The sequence below is a fragment of the Xiphophorus hellerii genome, chromosome 20 (genome assembly GCF_003331165.1).
Source record: "Xiphophorus hellerii strain 12219 chromosome 20, Xiphophorus_hellerii-4.1, whole genome shotgun sequence".
Classification (NCBI taxonomy): Eukaryota; Metazoa; Chordata; class Actinopteri; order Cyprinodontiformes; family Poeciliidae; genus Xiphophorus; species Xiphophorus hellerii.
The window spans coordinates 26,762,261-26,784,717 of NC_045691.1; the positions used below are offsets into that span (position 1 = coordinate 26,762,261).

Sequence of the window (22,457 nt, forward strand, 5' to 3'; positions counted from 1 at the left end):
ATTTTCTGTTGGGAAAAAAAGAGTGAAGGAAGCGAATGCCTATTTATTCCTAATACTATTTATTTCATCCTGCAACATGTATAAACAGAAATATTAACACGTATTAATTCATTCTACCTATTAATTTACACATATAAAATACATTTTTCGTATTCAGGTGCGATCACTAATTTACAATATCACTAAAAAGTTTATTTTTTATTAATTTATTAATACAAAAGCATTTTATACATTCAGTACTCGCATTGGATTTCATAAAACTTTCTACTCCGCTTTATGAAAATCATGAGTGTATATAATTGATTTACAGTTTATAAATGCTTATATCTATATTGATAATTCCCCCGTTGTGGTGTTAAAGCACTGGTGAAGGGATTTGATTAAAAGTATAATGACAAAAAAAAAAATTTGGTGTAAAAAACATTTTGTCATATTTTTGAAATCTTTTTTTATGGGTTCAAATTATATATTTTCAGGTTTCTATATTATTTATTGCTTTTATTATAATAAAAAAATAAAAGAAATATATTCAATTATGAGTTTTGATTTGTTTAACACACTGTTAATATTACCCAACTCCCTCACTGAAAATAGAAACAAGATACCAGATAATTATATACAAATTATAATTGTGTATATAATATGCTATATTATATACATTATAATTATATTATATAGTATATAATATATTATATTATAATATATAAATATATTGTGGGAGTTAGCAGAAGAAGCCACATATTATAATCTGACATCATAAATTGTTTCGGATATTATATTTAAATTTAATATTTATATATATTAATATTATTTATCGTAGCAGTTTTTCTTCAAAGTGCACAATTTAAGCGTCATTCGATGGTAATTGTCCCGAAGTCGTCATATAATGTATATGGAGGACCTCCATAGGTTACAGCCGGTTATAGTGCTGTACGGTAGATAGGCTCATAAATTACCATAGCAACCAGCAGCGGAGGGTTTACGAAACCCTGATGTGGCTTACAGCCGCCATATTGGATCCGGGGCGGGGACAGTGCTCTGACAGCTTCAGTGTCCTGCCCAGACGAAATCCGCGCACTATTTCTAAACACACAGTAACTCCCAGCAAACTGAGTTTGACATTTATCATTATACGTCAGTACTGAAAAACTGGTAAGTTTATTTTAAGGGTCTTAATAGGCCGCGAGGAAGACCTTTTGTTTAAAAAAAGTCACTGGTTTTTTAATTTGTTTTTAGCTAAGAAGCAAAGCCAGCTTTAGCTTTCTGAGATGTGTGGAAGAACTGCGTGCACCCTAGCTCCGGACGAGGTGAGCCGAGCCTGCTCGTACAGAAACCGGGGCGGACAGCGGAGACAGCCCCGCTGGAGGGATGGAGACGCGGACAAATACAGACCCTCCTACAACAAGAGTCCGCAGTCCATGAGTCCGGTTCTGGTGTCGCAGAGACATTTCGACAAGGTGACTTCAGCTTTAGTGAAAGTGGATATTCGTGTAGCGTTTACACTTGTGCTAAACGTTACACGGACTTTTTTCTAACAAGCTGGCCCATTGTTTCCCTCAGCTGAACGGTACCGGGTCAGATAACTTTTGGTTTCCACCTTTAAATGATTCCGAGCCTGTGCGTTTTACCTCACTTTATTTGAGTTTTTAAAAAAAAGTTGAATAGACTGCGTTTTGTGATAATTTATTGTTTGCAAATTCTGTAAAAATTTTAATCAAGTTGTATATAAGTAGCTTCTGAGCTTTTTCCCAAAGCATATTTGAATAAGTATTGCATCTGAAGGAACTTTTGCTTGAAAGTTTTAGTTTTAGATATAATGTGTCCAGAAATATGACTGTCCTTTAGATTTTTGAGTACTTTGTTGTGTTTTATTTATATTTTATGTGGTACACCATCACAAAGTGGTGGATAATTGGAAAATGTGAAGAAGAAAAAAATATAAATGTTGAGCTAAAAAAGTGACATGCATTCAACTCACTTGAGTTGAATACATCTAGAGATATACTGTATGTATGTATTTTTATAAGCATTCCTCTTTTCAAATTAGCTCAAGCTCTGTCAGTATCTATCCAGACATTTCTTTTCATCTCTCAATTGCATTTAGATCTGAACAATAATAATAATATATGCTTTGAGTATGCTAAGCCGTCCCTATGGTGAGGGCTGTCCTACCAGAAGGTGCTGATTTATGTCCTCCCTAGGCTGCTCCGGTGGATGAATGTGTTTTGGCCTCAATGCGTTGGGGTCTCATACCCGCCTGGTTCAAGGAGAGTGACCCCAGCAAGATGCAGTACAGCACCAGCAACTGCCGCAGCGAAAACATTCTCGAGAAAAAGTCCTACAAGGTGTGCACTTCAGTGGAAGTCATCCTTTTCTGTGTTTTGTCGTCCTTTCGTTTTAAGCTTGCCATCCTGACCTCTTTTCAAAGGACCCCCTGCTGAAGGGACAGCGCTGCGTCATCATGGCTGATGGATTTTACGAGTGGCGGAGGGTGGACAAGGAGAAGCAGCCTTTCTTCATCTACTTTCCTCAGAAAAATGGCCCGAGCCAGGAGCGGAAAGAGGACCAGCAGCAGGACGTCACGTCTTCAACTCGCAATACAGTCATGTCAGAGAGAGGGGAAATCTCGCATGACCTGGCAGAGGTTTGCATTATCTTCTGTTGGAATAAGAGTACTTCAAATTATTTATCTATCTTGAACAAAATTGCAGAAATCGTTGGAAATCATAGTGTGAGGCAGATGGGTTTTCATTGTGGAAACAAAATGTAATTTGAAAGGAAAGTGAAACTGAGTGGAGCGGGTGGAGGTTGCTGACGATGGCCGGAGTGTTTGACTGCTGGACACCACCAGGCGGTGGAGAAGCTCTTTACTCCTACAGCGTTATCACTGTGAACGCTTCCCCGAATCTCCAAAGCATTCACGACAGGTTAGTAGTGGCTGCAGTTTTTCCTTTTTTTTGTATGCAACAAAAAGAAAGGTTCCTACACTGTCTTGAAACGTAAAAAAAAAATGTTTTTTTAGTGTTTTGAGGAACAAAAATGATAGAATAGTGGATAGAAAATTATTCGGGTTTCAGAGTCTTCTCCATTTTATTTAAAAAAAATGGAAGATTTGGATTTCTATAAAAGAAATAAGATACTTGCTTTCTGTACACAGCAGTGTTTTCGGTTTAAACAAACTTAAATTTAAAAATGTAGTTAGAAATGTACTTTAAAGAATCAAATCACATATTAATTAATGCTTGATAAGTTGCTATTATCTAAACCTGTGGGATCTTTGGTATTGGTATAAGCTTTCAAATGACAGATAAGGAGTTGAGTTTTCTTCATCATCATATTTAAAGATGCCCCCTCTCTGATTGGATTTTATACCTGGTTAGGGACCCGGACCTTTCTATTCCCATCACTATACATCATTGTTTTTTTTACACAAGACGATTTATTTTTTGATTTTACAGATATGTTGAAAATTCGGTAACCAAAATCACTTATTGTTAGAGACGTATGACATATTGGCATCAACATCGGTATCGGCCGATGTTAGTAATGACTTTTTTTTTTTACATATTCTAATCAATTGATTAAGAAAAAAATATATATTAATGGAAAATGGAAATTTTAATTGTATTACCCGGATAATAAAATTTAAACAACTACGTGTTTTATTTATTTATTTTTTGTTAGGATGCCAGCAGTCCTGGATGGAGAAGACGAAGTGAGAAGATGGCTCGATTTTGGGGAGGTGAGATCTCTGGACGCCATCAAGCTGCTTCAGTCCAAGGACGTTTTGACTTTTCACCCCGTCTCGTCTTTTGTCAACAACTCGCGCAACAACTCCCCAGAGTGCCTCCAACCGGTGGATCTCGACCGCAAAAAGGTAGCAATACCAACAAGTGACTGTCTTTCAATAGCAGCCATATACAGTCAGACAAGTGCATCTCAGTAAATGAAACTATTATTAAAAAGTGAATTCATTTAAGTTATTCAATTCAAAGTGAAACATATGTATTATATGGATGAGCAACATATTCCAGTATATACATGTGCTTATTTTTGCAGTTTTAATGTCACATAAGACCTGTTAGATAAAAGTATTTTTAAAATTGAAACGTGATATTTTAGCCAACATAATCATGGGGAGACGGCTGGTCAGACCCAAGAGTGCAGACAAACTGAAGGGCGTTATTGGAGCAATCTTCGTCTGTCATTCACTTTTTCCATCCAAGCCACGCCTCTTTGGTGCAATAATTCATGCAAAACAAGAGCTTGGAGTGAAATTAATGCAACACTGGATGGGAATAAATCTTGTGACATTTGCAGAAAGTTTTTGAAACAGAGCACGAACCTACAAAGTAGTGTGACACTTCTTTTTGGTTCCTGGCTGACATGTTTGCACCAAAACACTTTTTATATCTTGTAAAACATCTAGAGAAATTTGAATTTCGAGAACTTCTTTTCCCCAACAGATTGATTTGCCTCTTGGTTTTTCAGGAGATCAAAGCCACAGCTAGCAGTAAGATGATGATGAGCTGGCTGTCGAGCGGCAGCCCGGCTAAAAGGAAGGAGCCCGAAGCGAAAGAGACCAAAGGAGAGAAAGACAGCGAGGCTAAGAGTCGATGCAAGCCCGCTGGAGGACTGCAGCTGTGGCTTCAGGGAGCCAATAAGAAACCGAGAACAAAATAAACACAAGAAATGTAGCTGCGTACTGTTAAGAAATCATTTCAGTCTTCATTTTTGTAGATGAAAATGTTTGTACATTTCTTATGTTGATGCCATTTATGTTTTTTGATTGCCCAAGATTTAATAATAAATACCAAGAACTCTTTACGCTTAAGTCAAGATTTTTTATTATCCATATTACTTGAAACGCAAAGACATTTTGAAACAATGTAGATGTTGTGCATTACCATATTATAATAATGATGAATGCCAAAGACTTCCATGTTTCTTTTTAAGAGTCAGAGTTACAGTATGTGTGCTATCTTAGACTCTACGATGAATTTCTAGCTCTCAGTATAGTACAAACCAACAGTTAAAGATCCAATCAGTTAAAATAAGATGAGAAGCACTTAAACTGTTTGCCACCACAGGCGAGTTGGCAGAGTCGGATATGGAGATTTACAACAGCTTTCTTTGCCTTCCCTAAATCATGATTGAGAAATTCGCAATTATACACAAAGTCTTGTAAAACAAACATATTTAATAATAGCAGTTATTTCAGAAAAAAAAAAAAAAAAAAGCTCTCCTCCCGGTTTATCTGACATGCTGTATTGATGCAGCTGGTTCCCATGTCAAATGGTGTAACGGTACAAGATTACAAGATGAACCTTCATTTTCCCAACAGAGGAGCAGCGCTTAGACCAAAAGTCCCAACCCAAGCTACAATCACCTTTATTGTGTGGCTCGAAATGAGTCGTCTCCATAAATTTAAGCTACTGGGTATGACAGCATGGTTGTGATGGAAAATAACTGTACATATTTGTCAGATTGACCCCTCCTGCCCCCTTTAATTCTCAATTATATGCAAATTTTTTAAAAGTCAGCCACCATTATTTTCATCTAATTCACTTGTTTAGTTTCACACAAAAGCCCTGCTGAAGTAGGGAGATTTCTTTTATGCAGTCCAGGCTGTACACGCCGCCGTAACAAGTATTAGGGAAAATACGGAGCAGCAGTGTTTCCTCTGTTCGTGCAGCAGTGGTGGACTGAGAGAAAATAACCACCACAATTACAGACATTTTGATTATTAAAAAAAAAAAAACAATATTTGTCCAACTCAGAAATTGAAAATACATACAGAAGTAATGCTTTGATTTCCCACTTTAAGTATCAAAATACAAGCAGTTGGGAGCACACTGGGAGTGAAAGCAGGAAATACGTGAAACGGAAGGAAATTCAGCCCCAAACCACCAAGGACGAGTAAGAGGGGCAAAGACTGGGGAGGAAACAAGCTTCAAACAAATAAACACCTAATTTTTTTCCTTAAAGTGTTCTTTGGACTAAAAGACTATTTTATAGAAAATGTATTTTGTATATATATATTTATATAAGGAGGTGGGTGCAGCATGTTTGTGTGTAGTAATATACTCTTATGAGCGGGGACGCTGCTTGTATGTTGGACGTCAGGGCGTAACACAGCGGGGCCACGGGGCAGGGGATAAATAGACAAGGCAAGACAGGGTGATGCAGGCGATGACAAGCCCCTGATGATCCTCAGAGGCCTCAGCAGCTGCAGGTCTCTGCTGAAGGCTTGGCTCGCTCGTTCCTGTCCAGCTTTATTGGCTCGGGGAACTCGTTGTACAACTCCACTTCGGTTTCCTGAGATCAGAGCCAGAGCGAGTGGAGGGAACATTAACTAAACTTCAACAGCAACAAAAAGCTGATGCTTCAAAATGACAGTCACGGTCCTGATACCTGTTTAAGAGCGTTGCGTGCGATAGTCTGGAAAGCCTGCTCCACGTTGATTGCCTCCTTGGCGCTGGTTTCAAAATATGGGATGTTGTTCTTGCTCTGACACCAAATCTGTGCCCGTTTGGTTGGTACCTGAAACGCAACAGGAGCCAGTATTATTGTCTAAAAAAAACAACAAAAAAGAGGCTGGTGATTGATCTATTGGAACGCCAAAAATCTGATCTTTATGTGATCAGTGAACGCACCACACCAGGCCACACGAGCTACAATCAGGGTTTCTGCAGGTTTCACCAACTCAAATTTAAGACTTTACAACCATTATGAATGGAATTTAAGACAAATATCTTCGCAGAAATGTTGTCTATCCAACATACGATAGAGTTGCACGTTACCCTTGATACTCACAAAAAAAGCTAGCTAGATAGCTACCGATAGTTAGGCTATCGGTAACTCATATTAGCCATGAGTTACTGATAGCCTCAACCACCTCGAGTCACAGAGAGCAATAAAGAAGCTAACAGAAAAGTAAAGCTAGACAAAAAAAATGACACAAATATACAAGGTTAAACAGTTAATACTGTACCAATTTTTAATAGTCAGGTCTTAAATGTTAAGTCAAAATTTAAAACCTGTGATTAGGCTAACTTATTTTTTGTAATGTTTTCAAGACATTTTAAGTCTTTAATTTTAGATACATGACTTTAAGACTTTTTAAGGATGTGCGGACTCCTGTAGCCCCTGTATTGTACAGGAGTCTTGTACAATACTCCTCGCTGTGGACAGGGCTACTGAAAGAAAAATGTTTGTTCATTTAGGGTTCATAAATACCCTCTCTGTCAACATGAGCGCTAAGACGCTCGTGCTGGGTTTACACCTGTGCAGCAGCAAAGAAGACCTGCTACTGCTGCTGTGCAGAGCTACTCAGGTGTGTTTTAGAATCATGGCAGCAAACCAGTAAAACTCAAAGAACTTTGCACAATTTTTCCCCCCAAACTAATACCGACCTGAGTTGAGTAATGCTGTTGGATACAGGTAATGTTAGCTAGAAGATGACTAGCTAATACCAATACAGCGCGTTAAGCTTGCTAACAAGTAGCCTACAGGCTAGCGATGTTGGTTACATTCACTTGAGTAACTTTTTTGAAAAAAAGGTACTTATAAGAGTAGCTTTACTTCACTGTATCTTTTTCTTTTACTTGAGTAATGTTATTATTGCTACGTAGATTCATGCGATGCCCCACCCTGCTAAACTTGCCTGGAGCTGGGGCTGCTGGCTAGGGAATGTTTGGAACAATTGGTAACAAAGCAAACAGACCCAGAAGAGACTATAGCAGCTACAACGAAGCCTGAACTCATTACAGCAGAACTTTCTCTGTCCGATCTTGGAACATGCTGGATTTGGAAATCTTTCTGTGCCAATTAAAGGCTACAAATCTTTCAGAGATGCTCCTCCTGTCATGTACAGACTTTTCCAACATACCCCAATGCACTTTTAAATAACTAATTTTAATCAAATATTGTAGCCTAGAAATATTTCTATAGTAAAAACATCATTTAACCTGTCTGTTCTCCAGGTCAATCTTGTTGCCCAGCACCACAAAAGGGAAATTCTCTGGGTCTCGTGGGCTGGCCTGGATCAAGAACTCGTCTCTCCAGCTGTCTAGGGTCTTGAAGGTGTTGGGTGCGGTCACATCGAACACCAGCACACAGCAGTCTGCTCCACGGTAGAAAGCTACACCCAAAGACTGGAACCTCTCCTGACCTGCTGTGTCCCAAATCTGAAAGGGAGAACAGTTGCGGTTTCTTAAAGCTTGTATGCACCAAACAGATGTAGAGAGTCAGAAGTAGCTTCAATACCTGCATTGTGACAAGTCTGTCATCCACCATGACTTCTTTCGTCAGGAAATCGGCGCCAATCGTGGCTTTGTACTGGTTGCTGAACTTCTTATTCACATACTGGTTCATTAGTGAGGTCTTCCCAACTCTACAACAAAACAAATATGAAGCCCATATTAAAAACATTAGGAAAAGAAAAGTCACCATAATGCCAGGATTGCTGAAACCATGAAGAGGCTTTTCAGTCGCTAGGAGAGTCGTTTTTAGAACCAACGTAAATCTGCAACAACTACTTACCCAGAGTCTCCAAGGATGATGACTTTGAGTAGAACTTTCTTCCTTGATGTCATGATTTCACAGCTGCGAAGACAAAAAAATTAGAGGAAAAATAAAAACAAGAGAAGTAATTGGAGTTCCTACATGTTCTCCTTGACAAAGTTTCGACTTTTCAGTCTTAAATCTCCAAAGTTAGTTCATTTTTGATCTTGCGATGGATTGAGAGACAGTTGGATGTTAATAACAAAGATTTTCAACATTTCATTAAATTCAGTAAACCAAGCCATAGACTGCTGCATTACTCCAAAAGTGAGCATTAACTGTAGTGGAGGATGGTGTGCGTGTGTGCGTACATATGTACCACAGAGGTCGCGCTGGACTTTTTTGTTCTCCGACATTTTGACCGACAGCATAAAAAAGAAATTGGTCATGTACTATTTTTACCCGTCAAATTACAATCATATTAACATTAGGCTGTTTAGCCATGTGGTTTAGTTAATATTCACCTAGTTGAACCGTGAATCCAGATCCCATCACACATAAAGCAGATGAACGCATCTACGGTAACTTTTTCTTCGTAGTGACAAAGACCACTGACTGTGGCCCCAATAACTTATAATAAATAAAATTAAATGACTCCACTTAAATTACCAGCACTTCACCCGCTGGGGTCTGAACGCACAGCCTCACAAATTCCTCCTGGTCGCATCTGCAGAGAAATCTGCGCACTAGTTCATCAGTCAGTTGGATCTGTCTGATCCAAACCGATCAATTGAACTGTTTGATCTTTTTTTTTCTTTTCTTCCCTGTGCGCGGTCCGGGCGTGCGAGGATTGTTTAGCGTGGTTTCGCCTCCCCGAAACACAGATGTTACGTCTGCTGCCCTTCTGAGCGCCGCTTTCCTTCTGGGTGTAGGAGGGTCATGTCTTCCTGCTCCATTTGTTAAAACCGCAGAGTGAGTTAAGTTTAATTCTTCGCAGCGGCAGAGCCGCGTCCGCATTGGTTGTAAAGCGTACTGTTCATGTCACGGTCTAATTAATTTCTGCATCTTTATTTATTTCCTCAAGATAAACTGCCTGCTCCTCTGTTTAGAATATAAATGGATTAACCCAACATTGCATTCTCTTTAGTTTTCTCTGGTCTGTAATGGAGACTTGAATTAAACGCGCCATTTCTACCAAAGGTTTGGTCTTCTGAACCAGACGCTCCAAAGCGTCCGGTCCATAACTCTTCAACACGCTGTCAGCTCCCGGTCAGAAAGATTCATTTAGCTCAGTGTCCATGAGATGATATTCAGAAAGGATTTTTTATTAATTGATTTTAGTTGCCTCTGCGATGAACTCTTTGCTTAAAGCCTATAATGTCTGCCCATGTGCACCAATCAGGGGTGTTAATTATAACTTGTCAAATGACGGACGGGCTTCAAATTTTCCGGTCGTTTAAAAAAATAACTTGTCAAATACAGAAAATACGGATCTTGAACAGTAATATTACGCAATCGTCATATACTGTGCTGCCCAAACTTGAACACAGGCCGTCAGCGTTTGGATTTGGGCCAAACACTGTACCTCTCCTTTAAAAAAAATGTCTGGAAATACAAACGTAAGTAAACACACAGACTTTAGCTGTATTACTAACATGATGCTAAAAATATCCAAGCAACTGGCTGGACTGGAAATACAAAGAAAGCGTTAACTGGAAACACTGAAACAACCCATAATAATATATCATGGTTCATATAGACACAGAGAGCAAAGGTTTCCCCACCAAAAGCAAGAAAAAAACTAAAAGTGAAACCTAAAACAATGCGTAGCTCTACAAGACTCTGGTCCTTGAACAATGAAGTATCCGTCTCAGTCCTCTTCAGCTTTACTCCAGGAAAAACAACCGCAAGAGACTTTAATGTTAGATTAAAGTTAAGAACAGATACCAAGGTGCATTAATGGGATTCATTTAGTAAACTATTCTTCCACTTTGTGTTGTAATCAAAATGAACTCTGTCAAAAAAAAATTCAAAGCTGATTTCTTTCTGTGTTTAGTCCTTAGAAAAAACTAAACTCTGAATCAGCAGGTTAGACCAAAAAATAAAAATAAAAAACAGAAACTGACATCTCTAAAAAGTACAAATCCTCATTTATTGCAGTACTGTTGTTTTCCAGTTATGATAACTGGAAACCTTTAGTAATAAAAAAATAAGGTATAAATAATTACAATATGATGTTGATGGTTATTCTGATTGTGTGTTGGACACTTTTGACAAATAGCAAAGACACAAACTTTTTCATACCTGTAGCTTTCTAAAAGGTAAAAACCTGATGATGAATAGTACGTGGAACAACAGGAACACAAAGCAACTCAAATTTTAAGTGAAATTTTTCAGCATTTTAATGTAATAACACTGATATATTGTAATAAGAAATGCACTGAGATCAGGTCTTTCCCAGCCAAAGATTCATGTATCAGATGGTTTTCTTTGAGATTTCACCTGCAGATTCAGATATTTCTCCTAACATAAACCATAAAAAATAATAGTAGTTTTGAATCAACCAGAAAAAGTACAAATTACAAGATAATCCATACTTATCAAAGCATGTATTTCTCTTTTTCCTATTTATTTATTTGATAAAACTTGCTTATTACAGTTGATCTCTGACTGTCTGACACTGACAGGTTCAGACATAGCTGTAATCACATCCACTTAAAACAAACACAGCGGCTCATGCCAAACAATACAGTAAAATATGTAAAAAATTTTGTATCACTAAAATTAGAAAGCTCCTAGAGCAAAATGATTTGTTTTAGTAAGTCCGGTAAATCAAATGCAACCATTAAAGCTGCGTTTAATGTTTCATTTTAAAATGTAATCCATAACCTCCCCAACTTACAATACGCCTAAATTTTATAGTAAAATCCTCCAATCATGGCAGAGGGGCTGCTTTGGTAGCAGAGCCTCAGGAAGACATTACAGAAGACTTCTGACTTCAGTCTAGCCCTGTTGCGCAATAATAACCTCCCCATGAAGCTGTAATTCTCAAAGTCCAAACTCCATTACTCTATTATTACAGTGGGGTTAAAGCTATCACTGCTATCAGGTGACGCAGCCAGATAACAAGCCCAGAGGAGTCACGGATTCCCAACAACCAGTGTCCTAAACTTTGATGTACTAAAAGTTGCCCGCGCACAGCCAGAAGGCAAAACTAGCACACTGCTATCTTTGCAGCTCGCATAATCTGAACCCCATGACACAGTGTCAGGAACTGATCACATGGCTTTAAACACACGACTGGAGGAACCATGACTTGGCAGGCTGCGTTAGCACAACAAGCGCTGTTGACTGGAACATAATGGGTTACAACCGGCATCATTCACAACTGACCTGTTTGGTTCAATGCGTTTTTCTTGTGCTGATCCACTGTACCATGTATCTAAAGGTTATAAACACGGGAATGTAAGACTTGCAACACACTTTAAGATAGTTACCACTGTAAACAACAGACAAAGCTACACGGTAAGGGAAGAAAATGAGCAGAAAAAGAAACACCATAAACAGCTTCTCATCGGCTCTATTACATATATGTAAAGAAATCTGCTTGAAACTATTTCATGGTCGATTTTACAACACGACAAAAACCGTCTAGTAAACAATTAGGTAACATACCGCTGGCTAAAGGAGGGGAATGTTAATATTTATGATAATTAGAAAACTACAGCAATGATATATTGTCAGTAATAAACAGATTGAGTCACTACAAACCAACCTGGGCGACGAGCCGTCAGATTAAAAGAAGATTTTTTTTTTTTTCCCCCAGAAATCAAAGGTGGACTTTTTGTTTCGCCTGTGATGGAAGACCTAGCTTAACGCGCAGGACGGCTAACAGCACCGACAAAATATGACACAAAACAACACGTTTAGAGCGACGACAGCTGTCCGAAAGTTAGGCTCTCCACTAAGTCCGCACGTTAAAATCAATACTGTCAATGTCGGAGTAAAATGACTAAATATGACGGGCGATTTAGGCACTCACTTTTCCTGTCAGGCTAAGCGGCTAGCTGCTAGCTGAACGGAGCTCTCTTCTTCACTTCCTCCAAAACAAGCTGCGCTCGTGAGGTCTGACGTCACGCGCTGGTCACGCCTCGTTGCACAAGAGCCAATAGAATACAAATCACATAGCTAGAGTCAATGACTGATTTATTTCCCTTAAATAAATAAAGAAAACCTATCAATTATTAGCAAGTTAAACAAATCTCTAAAAATTTGTAGAAAAATTAGAAAAGAATATAAAAACGTTTTAATGTATCTAGAACGTTGGTGTAAACTGTATAGGCCAGGGTACCGTCTAAAACCTTTACAGCCTAAATAAAACTTGTTCAGAGCCGCAAATGTTACATAACATTTTGGGAAAAGATCACTCATAATTTTTGAAAAAGTATCTCATGTAGAAAACTTGGTGTCATTTTTGAAGACCTACTATTTTATTTATATTTCTAAGAGACACATAAATCTTTTGCAATTTTTTTTTTTTTATGTCTACCAATCTATGGGATTGGTTGTGGGTTTTTTGAAACCCATACTTTCCAGCATAATGACAAGAAAAACAGATTTAAAAGAAACAATGGTGGTGCGTTTAGTGTCAAAAATAGAATAGAATAGAATAGAATAGAATAGAATAGAAATAACCTTCACTGAGATGGCTGAAGCCAGGACCTCCTACATACATGGATACAAAAAGTTTGGGACATTCATTTGATGGAAGAAATCACATATTCCTCAAGGCTTCAAAAAACAGTTGTTAATATAAGGTGGAGCTCTGTCATACCGTTATTATTTCAGTGACACAATTACAGGATTGCCCTTTTGCACTTGTGTGTTCTCTTGGGTCGGTCTAAAATACCATGGTGTGAACCACCTTAACTCAGGGGGGATTTAATCATATGTTTTGTATTTATTTTATTTTGCTGTTATCTGTCTGTTGATTTCGTTCTGTTGTTTTGTAATCATTATTACATTTGTTAAGAACACCTACTGTCTCATCTCCTGCTGCCAAGTTATAATGCAGATGATAAATGTCAGTAAGAGACAGAAGAATGTAACTATGAACATGTGTTGTTAAAAATAAATAAAAATAAAGTAAAAAAAAAATAAATAATCTTCACTGCCCCTCAGTTTGGGCAGTGAAGATTAATAACAGTTATGGCGTCAAGTTATTAACACAGTTAATAACATCACTGTTATTAACTGTGACGTTAATAACTGTTACTTCTTTAACAACCGTGACAGTTCCAACTGTAGATTGCAACTTGTGGTATTGGCTAGGTCATAAACATAGTAATAAGTTGAAAGCAAAAGCAGTGTTGTGTTGGACATTATTTAGACTATAGGGCGCATTCTATATGAACAAGCCACATGTTATTAGATTTAACTGAAAGTTTGCTGAACTCTCATGGGGAAAAAAATATGATCCACCATCCCTGCCGAAACCCGGGATCGAACCAGGGACCTTTAGATCTTCAGTCTAACGCTCTCCCAACTGAGCTATTTCGGCGCGGGTTGAAGGACTCCACACACAGCGGTTTTCATAAAAGAAAAATTCGTCTGTGTGGAATTCTGTTTGTGAATGATTTTTTCATATTATAAAATACGCATGACATGACTCTCTGGCGATGTAGTAGGCTTATCTGAAATGTTATCTGGTTTATGTACTCCTAACTCCCGGCACGCTGTTGAGTGCGCAGTGACGCCATCACGTTCGACTGAGTGAAGCGTCATCCTTTCTGATGTAGAGAACGGCGCGGCGGCCTTTTTTCAGCTGCGCTCCGTTTCCCACTGCAAACCTTCTACTCGAGCTTCAGCATTTTAGTTCTTATTTCCCCCATTAACGATGACACGAAGGTCGGCGTTCGTGGCAGCGTGCTTGCTGTTTGTGGCCGCTTTGAGCTCGGAGGTTTCAGCGGACGGTTTGGTGAATGAGGATGTGAAGAGGACGGTGGACCTGAGCACTCATCTGGCTAAGATCACCGCGGAGATCGTGCTGTCCAACCATGGGCAGTCCTCCGTCCAGAGCTTTATACTGGCCGTAGATGCAGACCTGGCACCTCACATGGCATATATTGGAGCTTCGGTGAGTCCAGCGTCTGTTAAAGAAACAGTACCGACACCGCATCACGTCAGCCGCCAGCTAGCGTTAGCTTGTGATCTTTTGTAAGCGCAGATCACTGGCATCAGAAACCGCCACAGAAGCAGCTCGCTACTGTTTTATTTTTTAGGTTTCAACTGCATAAGTATGCGCTCATATCGTGGAATTGTGTGTTTTTTTAATAGCAGGCATGAAAGCAAAGCAAAAAGCCGACCCTGTTTGGTTATTATTCTGCAAGCTAGGAAGTCAGTTCACCATAAACAGCGAGTGGTTGCAAATGTTAACAGTTGTGTATTAATAAATGCATGACATTTACATCAGTTCACAGACTGTGGTGTAATAACTAAACCCCGAGAGAATCAATGGAAGCTGGAGAGGCTAACAATGCTAGCAGATAGCCTCCAACTTCCGCGGGGCTCCACGCTCTGTCAGTGGCTGAATGACACGTATGCGCTGGGCAGGTCACTTCCGTGTGTGACTCCGCACGGCTCTGCCTCCTTTTCCTGTGAATGACTGTCACGATAACTAATTTTGCTGGACGATGAATTGTGCCAGACGTTATTGCGGTGAACGATAATACTGTTATTTTGAGGCCATTTTCAAGTAATATAATCGTAATGGTATAATAATGCAAGAACAATTTCTCAAAGATCAGTGAATTTTAAATTCTAATGAATATTTAACACGGGAGCTCTAAGACATTTTATTATCCAAAATAAATAAGCAAAACAACAAATAAAATTAATTATAAAGTCTCTGCAAACAGTTGAGGCCAACGCACAGAAGCAGACTGAAGACCGTTGCCACCCAGGTTTTGGCAGAAAGAGAAAAACAGTAAATCATGAATATGGAATTTATTAAGCTTGTTTTAGTTAATCGTGCGATTCATTGATTTATTGTTTATTTCGACAGGCCTACTTGCAAGGCTGTGTTTTCTGACTGGACACCGTGACATCAAGCTTGACGTTCGCTCATGTTTTATATCTTAACTGTTATTGCAGGTGAAGGGCGACGAAGAGGAGGATGGCACACTTGAACTTCAGCAGACATCAATCCAGGGACAAAGGTGATTTGATCTCCTGAACTGCAAGTGTCCTCCATTGTTTTCCGTTGTAATTAAAATACCAAGTCAATTGTTTACACACACTCCTTATCAAAAAGAATGGGTTATCAATTTCAAATATTTCAAATAAAAACAGAATAAGATGATTCTATCTAGGCCTGTCACGATAGCAAATTTTGCTGAGCGATTAATTGTCTCAAAAATTATTGCGATAAACGATAATATTGTTTGAAGACCTTTTTACACTGATTTAATGGAAATGACGGAATAATGCATGCGACTTCTTGTCAAAGATACACTTTATTTTCAAAAGATCACTAAACACTGGAACTGATAAACAAAATAAACAAAACAACCAAAAACGAAAATAAAATGGTCCCCATTAACAAAAAACGCACTTGAAAAAAAAAACTAAACAACATAAAGTAAAAGTGGAAATAAATACTGCATTCAACCAAAAGAGTGCAGATTATGAAGTCTGTATATTATGTTGCCCTTCAGTAATAATTAGATTTAAATAGAGAAGATGGGCACATCGACTACCTGATGCAATAATTCACACTACATGATTTTTTGCTCCTATTTTTCCCCTTACAACAATCTTAGATCGTTGGTCTTTCTAAGATTGTGTGGTGTGTTACGGTAGATCGTCCTCTGATCTAAATCAGGGTTTTTTCCCCGACTGGGATCTTAACGCAGCCTGTTGAATGTGACAGGTAGCCAATCAGAAAGCGCGGATTCTCCTCCGCACTTTCTGAGGGGAAATTACCGATGGGAATCCCAAACAGCTGACACGGCGCAACCCGAAGTCCAGCGGACATTGGAGATGACATGTGGAAACAACATTAATGTTTATTCAACATGCAAAGAATATAGAAATGACAAGAGGAGGAGTTGGAGTGAAATTGCTACCGCAGTTGATAAACCCGGTAACTTTTCAGCTGTTCTTCGTTAACGTGGCGTAAATGGGTTCTAATGATTTTCATTCAGTCAGGACTTTACGCTGACACTAGCCACATGCATTGCAGGTAGATTGTAGTAAAGCATTGATTAATACCTGGTTTTAAAATTAGTTCACTGGACTTGTAGCCATTATTTTGTGCCCATTGTTGGACACCACACGGCAGGAACGAACCCGATCGAACCGTTATACCTAGGATTTCTGTCGGCTAATGTGTGGTCTGTCAGGTTTTGAAAATCGGCCGACAGCTCTAAGACCGTGTAGTGTGAGCTGGGCTTTACACTAAGGAAATGAGGAAGGGAGGAGTCAGTGGAGAGCACCGGAGTTGAGCCTTTTTTCATTCAGTGTCATTAACAGAAAGAGAAAAAGGCCGGAAGAGACGATAATGCCGATAATTAAAATGACGTCGATAGTTTTAATTTATCGTACGATTAATCGATTTATCGTTTATCGCGACAGGCCTAATTCTATCACTATGCTTGACTGTGTTTTTAAATATGAACACCTTACCTTGACTCCTCTAAACATTGCTACTGTCATTGTGACCAAATGCCTCAGTTTTTTATTTTTTTATTTTTTTTATGTTGAGTATAAAGTTCTTCTCCAGAAGGCATTCCGGTTGTTCACTGGCCCCAACCTCAAGCTTAATGAAAGTCTGTGGATTATGGAAGGAAATGATAAATTTCAATGAGCTTTTTGATTTAGAAAAAGGTCAAATTGGTCCATAAGATGCGGTTAAAATGGTTCCAAATGTTTTATGGCTGCAAAATACACGGTTTTGAGGTGCAACTTGGTTTTTAAAATTTTCTCAGTGGGGGTTGCATCAATATATTTGAGCCTGTGTGTATAACTTTACCTATATGCAGATTGGAGAAAATTCACAGTAAATTCAAACTTCCACATCAGATGTTTCATTAAAAGTACAAAAAAAAAAAAGGATTGAAATTCATGATGACTGAAAGCAAGCTTCGGTCTGATAACTAATCCATATTTTTCTTCTTCTGTCTCGTGTCAGAGGGGAGTTCTACAAAGTGCTGCTGCCCTCGACTCTGGCCGCCGGTGCTCAGCTGAAAGTGAAAACCGAGATGATGTTTAGCCACGTCCTGAAGCCGTTCCCCACGCAGATCACCCAGGCGGAGCGTCAGCTGGTGGTTTTCCAGGGCAACCACTATCTGTACTCCCCGTATCCCACCCGCAGCCAGACCACCCGCGTCCGTCTGGCCTCGAAGACGGTGGAGAGCTACACCAAGCTGGGCAACCCCAGCAAGACCGACGAGATCATCGAGTACGGACCATTCCGCGACGTCGCTCCGTTCAGCGAGGTATGGCTCCGCCCACGTTTGGTCAGCTCGCCAAAAAGGTGCCAGCAATGCCGTGCGACTTAGGTTTGGTTTTTGTTTTCTCCACCCGTCAGGATGCGTTGAAGATCCATTATGAAAACAACACACCCTTCCTCACCATCACCAGCATCACGCGCACCATTGAGGTTTCTCACTGGGGGAACATTGCCGTTGAGGAAACCATCGATCTGAGGCACACAGGAGCCATTTTGAAGGGCCCTTTCTCGCGTTACGACTACCAGCGTCAGTCGGACAGCGGCATCTCCTCTGTCAAGTCCTTCAAGGTATAAATACCAACATACAACAAAAGAAAATCCTTCAAACATCAACACCTGAAAAGCTCAGGCCTTTCTACTGGACATAAAGTCAAAACAATGTAGGGCTGAGCTGGTGATTTTTTTTAATTTATTTATTCTTTTTTAGATTGAAAACCATCTGATTTGATTCTCTGCTTCTCTTAGTTTCTCTGGTTTGTTGATGACATAAGGTGACTCCCATCTTTTCTCCCCCGCAGACCATCCTTCCTGCCTCGGCTCAAGACGTCTACTACCGGGATGAGATCGGCAACATCTCCACCTCCCACCTGCAGGTTCTGGATGACTCTGTGGAAGTGGAGGTCAGACCGCGGTTCCCCCTGTTTGGAGGCTGGAAGACTCACTACATCATCGGCTACAATCTGCCCAGCTACGAATACCTCTACACCCTCGGTGAGTTCTGGAAATATTTAGTCACTGTTTCTGCATAAAACTGAGATGCTAACTGGGTTTTTTTGGGGGGGGTTTGCATCATTTTCCATTCTAGGCGACCAGTATGCACTGAAAATGAGATTAGTTGACCATGTTTATGATGACCAGGTCATCGATTACATGACTGTGAAGATCGTTCTGCCAGAAGGCGCAAAGTAAGTATTTATTTATCCCTCTTTGCTCCCCGAGTCAAATCTGTCCGGTAGGTCGATAAGATGAAAATGAAACTTTGGCCGACGTTAATGGGTTTTTTTGGTTTTGTTTTGTACAAATCAGAAACATCCACGTGGACACACCTTACAAAATTGACCGCATGCCAAACCAGCTGCACTACACGTACCTGGACACGTTTGGCAGACCGGTGTTGGTAGCTACTAAGAACAACCTGGTGGAGCAGCATATTCAGGACTTTGTGGTAAGATGATGGGCACAGTTGAATTAGTGATTAGTTGTTGTTGTTTTTTTTTCTGTTGTAGACGAAAACCTTCCATTTTTAGCTGTACCTTGACTTGATGCATGTAACAACCATGAAATAAAGGAATGTTAAAGTAGCTGTAGTGTTTGCCGCCCTAACAAAACTAGAATAAGATGTGAGTGGTTGTACCCTAACCCTAACCGTACCCTTTTGAACATGTAATTATTCACATTCAAAAACATGGTTATCCACCAGTCTGATTAACTCGCCGTTCCCTCTTATCATCTGCAGGTTCATTATACCTTCAACAAGATCCTGATGCTGCAGGAGCCTCTGTTGGTGGTCGGGGCCTTCTACATACTCTTCTTCACTGTGATCATCTACGTACGGCTGGACTTTGCCATCACAAAGGTATAAAAGACCGAATGTCATCACGAGTTATGTTTGTGTAGTTTCTTCGTTTGCTTTGTTCATTTTACTGTTCTGAAGATTCGAGGCATCGCCATACGGCATTTGCCGTTCCTAACAGCTGAATAAAAGCCTCATCATTCCAGCCGTGTCTGTCGTTTGTTCAGGATCCAGCGGCCGAGGTGCGGATGAAGGTGGCCTCCATCACGGAGCAGGTGCTCACTCTGGTCAACAGGCGTCTGGGTCTGTACCGCCACATGGACGAGGTGGTGAACCGCTACAAACAGTCCCGCGACACGGGCGCGCTCAACAGCGGCCGCAAGACCCTGGAGGCCGACCACCGCACCCTGACCAGCGAAATCAGCTCGCTGCAGGCCCGCCTCAAGACGGAGGGCTCCGACCTGGCCGAGAAGGTGCGCGGGTCGGCTGTTGAGAATTGGGAAGACCGTTGAACCACCGCGTCGCTCACCAGGTTGTGCTCTTTTTTTTTTTTTCCAGGTTGGAGAGATTCAGAAGCTGGACGGCCAGGTGAAGGACCTGGTGTGCCGCTCCTGCTCGGAGGCGGAGCGGCTGGTGGGTGGTAAGGTCAAGAAGGAGACTTACATTGAGAGCGAGAAGAGTCTGACCGGCAAGAGACAAGAGCTCATCAGCCGCATCGACAGCCTGCTGGACGCCCTCTAAGCTTCACACCCACCAACATGCTGCTTTCATCAAGTATTGGTATGAAAATGACATGAAATGTGACATATTTTACATTTGTTTTTTTGTTGTTGATTTTTTTTTTTTTTTTTTTACCATCATTGCATCCAGACATGGACTATCAACATCTCGTTTTGTGGAAGTGATGAGTTTATCTGGACATGTACCTCTGTGCCTGGTGATAAACTTGTGGTTCACTGTTTGCTCGGGTTCGGAGCAGCTACATAACGATGTTTGTTTCTGATCCTCTTTTCTTTTTTTTTTTTTGAGCTAGCCCTTAATCTCTGTTCCACTTGCCTCAGATTTCATGTTCTGGTCTTTCCCTCTGAAGCATGCATGGTTTAAGGTTTTTGAAATGGCCTCACATCTTTACTCACATACTGTATTCTGAAGCTAAAGATTGTAAGTGTTGAAGAGGATGCTTTTTGTTCTATGCTGACCTCAGCTGCAGTCTTTGCCCCCGGACTGATGTTTTAAAATTTGAAGCTCTGAATCTGCATCAAGGCCAGCGCTCGTTTTGGATGTTCCCGACTCATATTTTCTACATTTTGTATGATTTACTTTTTTTCTTTTTTTCCCCACTCTTTGAGATTAAAGACTAAAGGAGATTAGATTGTGTGGAAGACGAGACATGGAACCTTTTATTTTGTGAAGGGGGCATTGATATGGATCTCGGTTAAATTTGGAAATAAAGTTTGGAGAAACTCATCTTTGTCTGCTTTTTTTTATTCTTTTTAGAAACACAGTATCCTTCATTCACCACAAGAGGGCATACTGGTGCAAAGAGCCGCCTTTTTGAAAAGCTAAAAACCGTCTTTGAAATGTCAATTTCATATTTTTATTCTTTAACATCTTCAAACAAGATCAATCCACATTTTTGTGGCGGCTTCTGGCTCTCATGGTGAATGAAGTTCCTGCAACTTTCTAACTCCAACCCCACCAAATAGTTTGGTGAAAACTGGGGTGAGGACAAGTGCAAAGAGGGTCAGCTGAAGGTCAAAGCTTTCCCTCCAAGGTCACCGGAGGTCCCGACAGGTCATTTCCTGCTCCATAATAACAGCCCGGCTTCTCTCACAATGATGGCGCTCACGCATTGTGTGCGCCGTACAATAATCATTCTCAAAACACGGCGGTGAGAAACCACAGACAATGTCTGTCAGCACAGACGCTTAGTGGTGGCGAAAGGTCACACAATGGCATTTTTGTTTGTATCTTTGGACTTGAGTGGAGCTTTCTCTGAGTCAAAGATGACGTCTACTTTCACAAGCTACTTGGATCACGTCTGCTCTCTACTCTAGCATGACATAATCAAATGTCTGTAAGATGGATTGGTCAGTTTATTAAGAAAAGTTCAGGTCTGAGTGAGAATGACAACTCTCCACATTTACATTCCATGTCTCCAACTTCCTGAAAGGTTGTACACGTAGAAGCGGTGCCCCATGAGTTAGGGGACCATTTATACTGTAACAAGACCACCATGATGCATAACGGTACTAAAAAAGCCCTGCAAAAAAACAATAGAAACTGACCCGTCTGATGTAAATTAGCCAAGACAACTGTGAAATAACCAAAAGAAAACACAAAAAAACTTAAGTTAAATGAGATGCAAAATGAAAATGGACTGAGATTCACCAAAGTCAAAACATCTAAAACAAACATAAAATAACTACAAGAATCTGTATTAGAGCAGCATGATACATGGCTAGAAACAAGCCAACCACTAACCAGGTAACTACGGTGCGATATGTTTGTTGGGTTGTGTGTTTTTCCTTTTGGTAAATGGGATTTTATTTTTAACATAATTCTAAAAGAGATGATTGTGTACACTTAAATGTGCCAGAATCCTGGACTTCAACATTTTTATTCTAAACCAGCTGCTTTTGTTATACCTGGATGGACTGTGGGGCAGATGAAAGCAATTGTACATTAGTTTTTAAAAATCTTTTGTACTAAAAGTATGCATAGCCTTAAAAGCTCTGCTATCATATTACAACCACAAACTTTAATTCATTCTAATGCGATTTTATAAAATAGACCAACAGAAAGTAGCTGCATGGTGGCAAAGTTGGTAGCACTGTCTTCTTATAACAAGAAGGTCCTGGCTTTGATATCAGCCTGGGCTCTATTTGCCCCGAACATAACTGTTCTATGGGTTGTTGTTTGTCCTGT

The 22,457-nt window shown here is 40.0% G+C and overlaps 3 protein-coding genes and 1 non-coding gene across 8 annotated transcripts; 2 read left to right on the forward strand and 2 right to left on the reverse strand.

Moving 5' to 3' along the window:
- Window positions 1-1,021: 1,021 nt before the first annotated feature.
- Window positions 1,022-4,697, forward strand: hmces (5-hydroxymethylcytosine binding, ES cell specific). 2 transcript variants are annotated; one of them, XM_032548805.1, is made up of 7 exons: window positions 1,022-1,152; window positions 1,237-1,457; window positions 2,202-2,345; window positions 2,429-2,644; window positions 2,779-2,927; window positions 3,685-3,877; window positions 4,492-4,697. In XM_032548805.1, exons 2-7 carry the CDS (start codon window positions 1,269-1,271, stop codon window positions 4,681-4,683), a joined length of 1,083 nt encoding a protein of 360 aa, XP_032404696.1. In that variant the 5' UTR covers window positions 1,022-1,152; window positions 1,237-1,268; the 3' UTR covers window positions 4,684-4,697. The 2 variants fall into 2 exon arrangements, with proteins under 2 accessions (XP_032404696.1, XP_032404695.1); XM_032548804.1 differs by having other exon boundaries at window positions 1,031-1,457.
- Window positions 4,698-4,830: 133 nt separating this feature from the next.
- rab7a (RAB7a, member RAS oncogene family) lies at window positions 4,831-12,669 on the reverse strand. 3 transcript variants are annotated; one of them, XM_032548808.1, is made up of 6 exons: window positions 12,548-12,669; window positions 8,545-8,607; window positions 8,269-8,395; window positions 7,971-8,189; window positions 6,415-6,543; window positions 4,831-6,318 (listed from the first exon to the last, which is right to left on the reverse strand). In XM_032548808.1, the coding sequence occupies exons 2-6, from the start codon at window positions 8,595-8,597 to the stop codon at window positions 6,223-6,225; spliced, it is 624 nt and encodes a 207-aa protein (XP_032404699.1). In that variant the 5' UTR covers window positions 8,598-8,607; window positions 12,548-12,669; the 3' UTR covers window positions 4,831-6,222. The 3 variants fall into 3 exon arrangements, with proteins under 3 accessions (XP_032404699.1, XP_032404700.1, XP_032404702.1); XM_032548809.1 differs by having other exon boundaries at window positions 12,544-12,622; XM_032548811.1 differs by lacking the exon at window positions 12,548-12,669 and adding an exon at window positions 12,281-12,299.
- Window positions 12,670-13,992: 1,323 nt separating this feature from the next.
- Window positions 13,993-14,065, reverse strand: trnaf-gaa (transfer RNA phenylalanine (anticodon GAA)). The gene has a single exon. It is a non-coding gene; the product is annotated as a tRNA-Phe (tRNA).
- A 214-nt stretch (window positions 14,066-14,279) lies between these two features.
- rpn1 (ribophorin I) lies at window positions 14,280-20,996 on the forward strand. Of its 2 annotated transcripts, XM_032548776.1 has the most exons (11): window positions 14,280-14,641; window positions 15,658-15,722; window positions 17,696-18,002; window positions 18,095-18,304; window positions 18,535-18,727; window positions 18,822-18,921; window positions 19,043-19,181; window positions 19,473-19,592; window positions 19,757-20,002; window positions 20,088-20,309; window positions 20,400-20,996. In XM_032548776.1, exons 1-10 carry the CDS (start codon window positions 14,402-14,404, stop codon window positions 20,268-20,270), a joined length of 1,803 nt encoding a protein of 600 aa, XP_032404667.1. In that variant the 5' UTR covers window positions 14,280-14,401; the 3' UTR covers window positions 20,271-20,309; window positions 20,400-20,996. The 2 variants fall into 2 exon arrangements, with proteins under 2 accessions (XP_032404667.1, XP_032404665.1); XM_032548774.1 differs by having other exon boundaries at window positions 14,281-14,641; window positions 20,088-20,996.
- The last annotated feature ends 1,461 nt before the right edge of the window (window positions 20,997-22,457 follow it).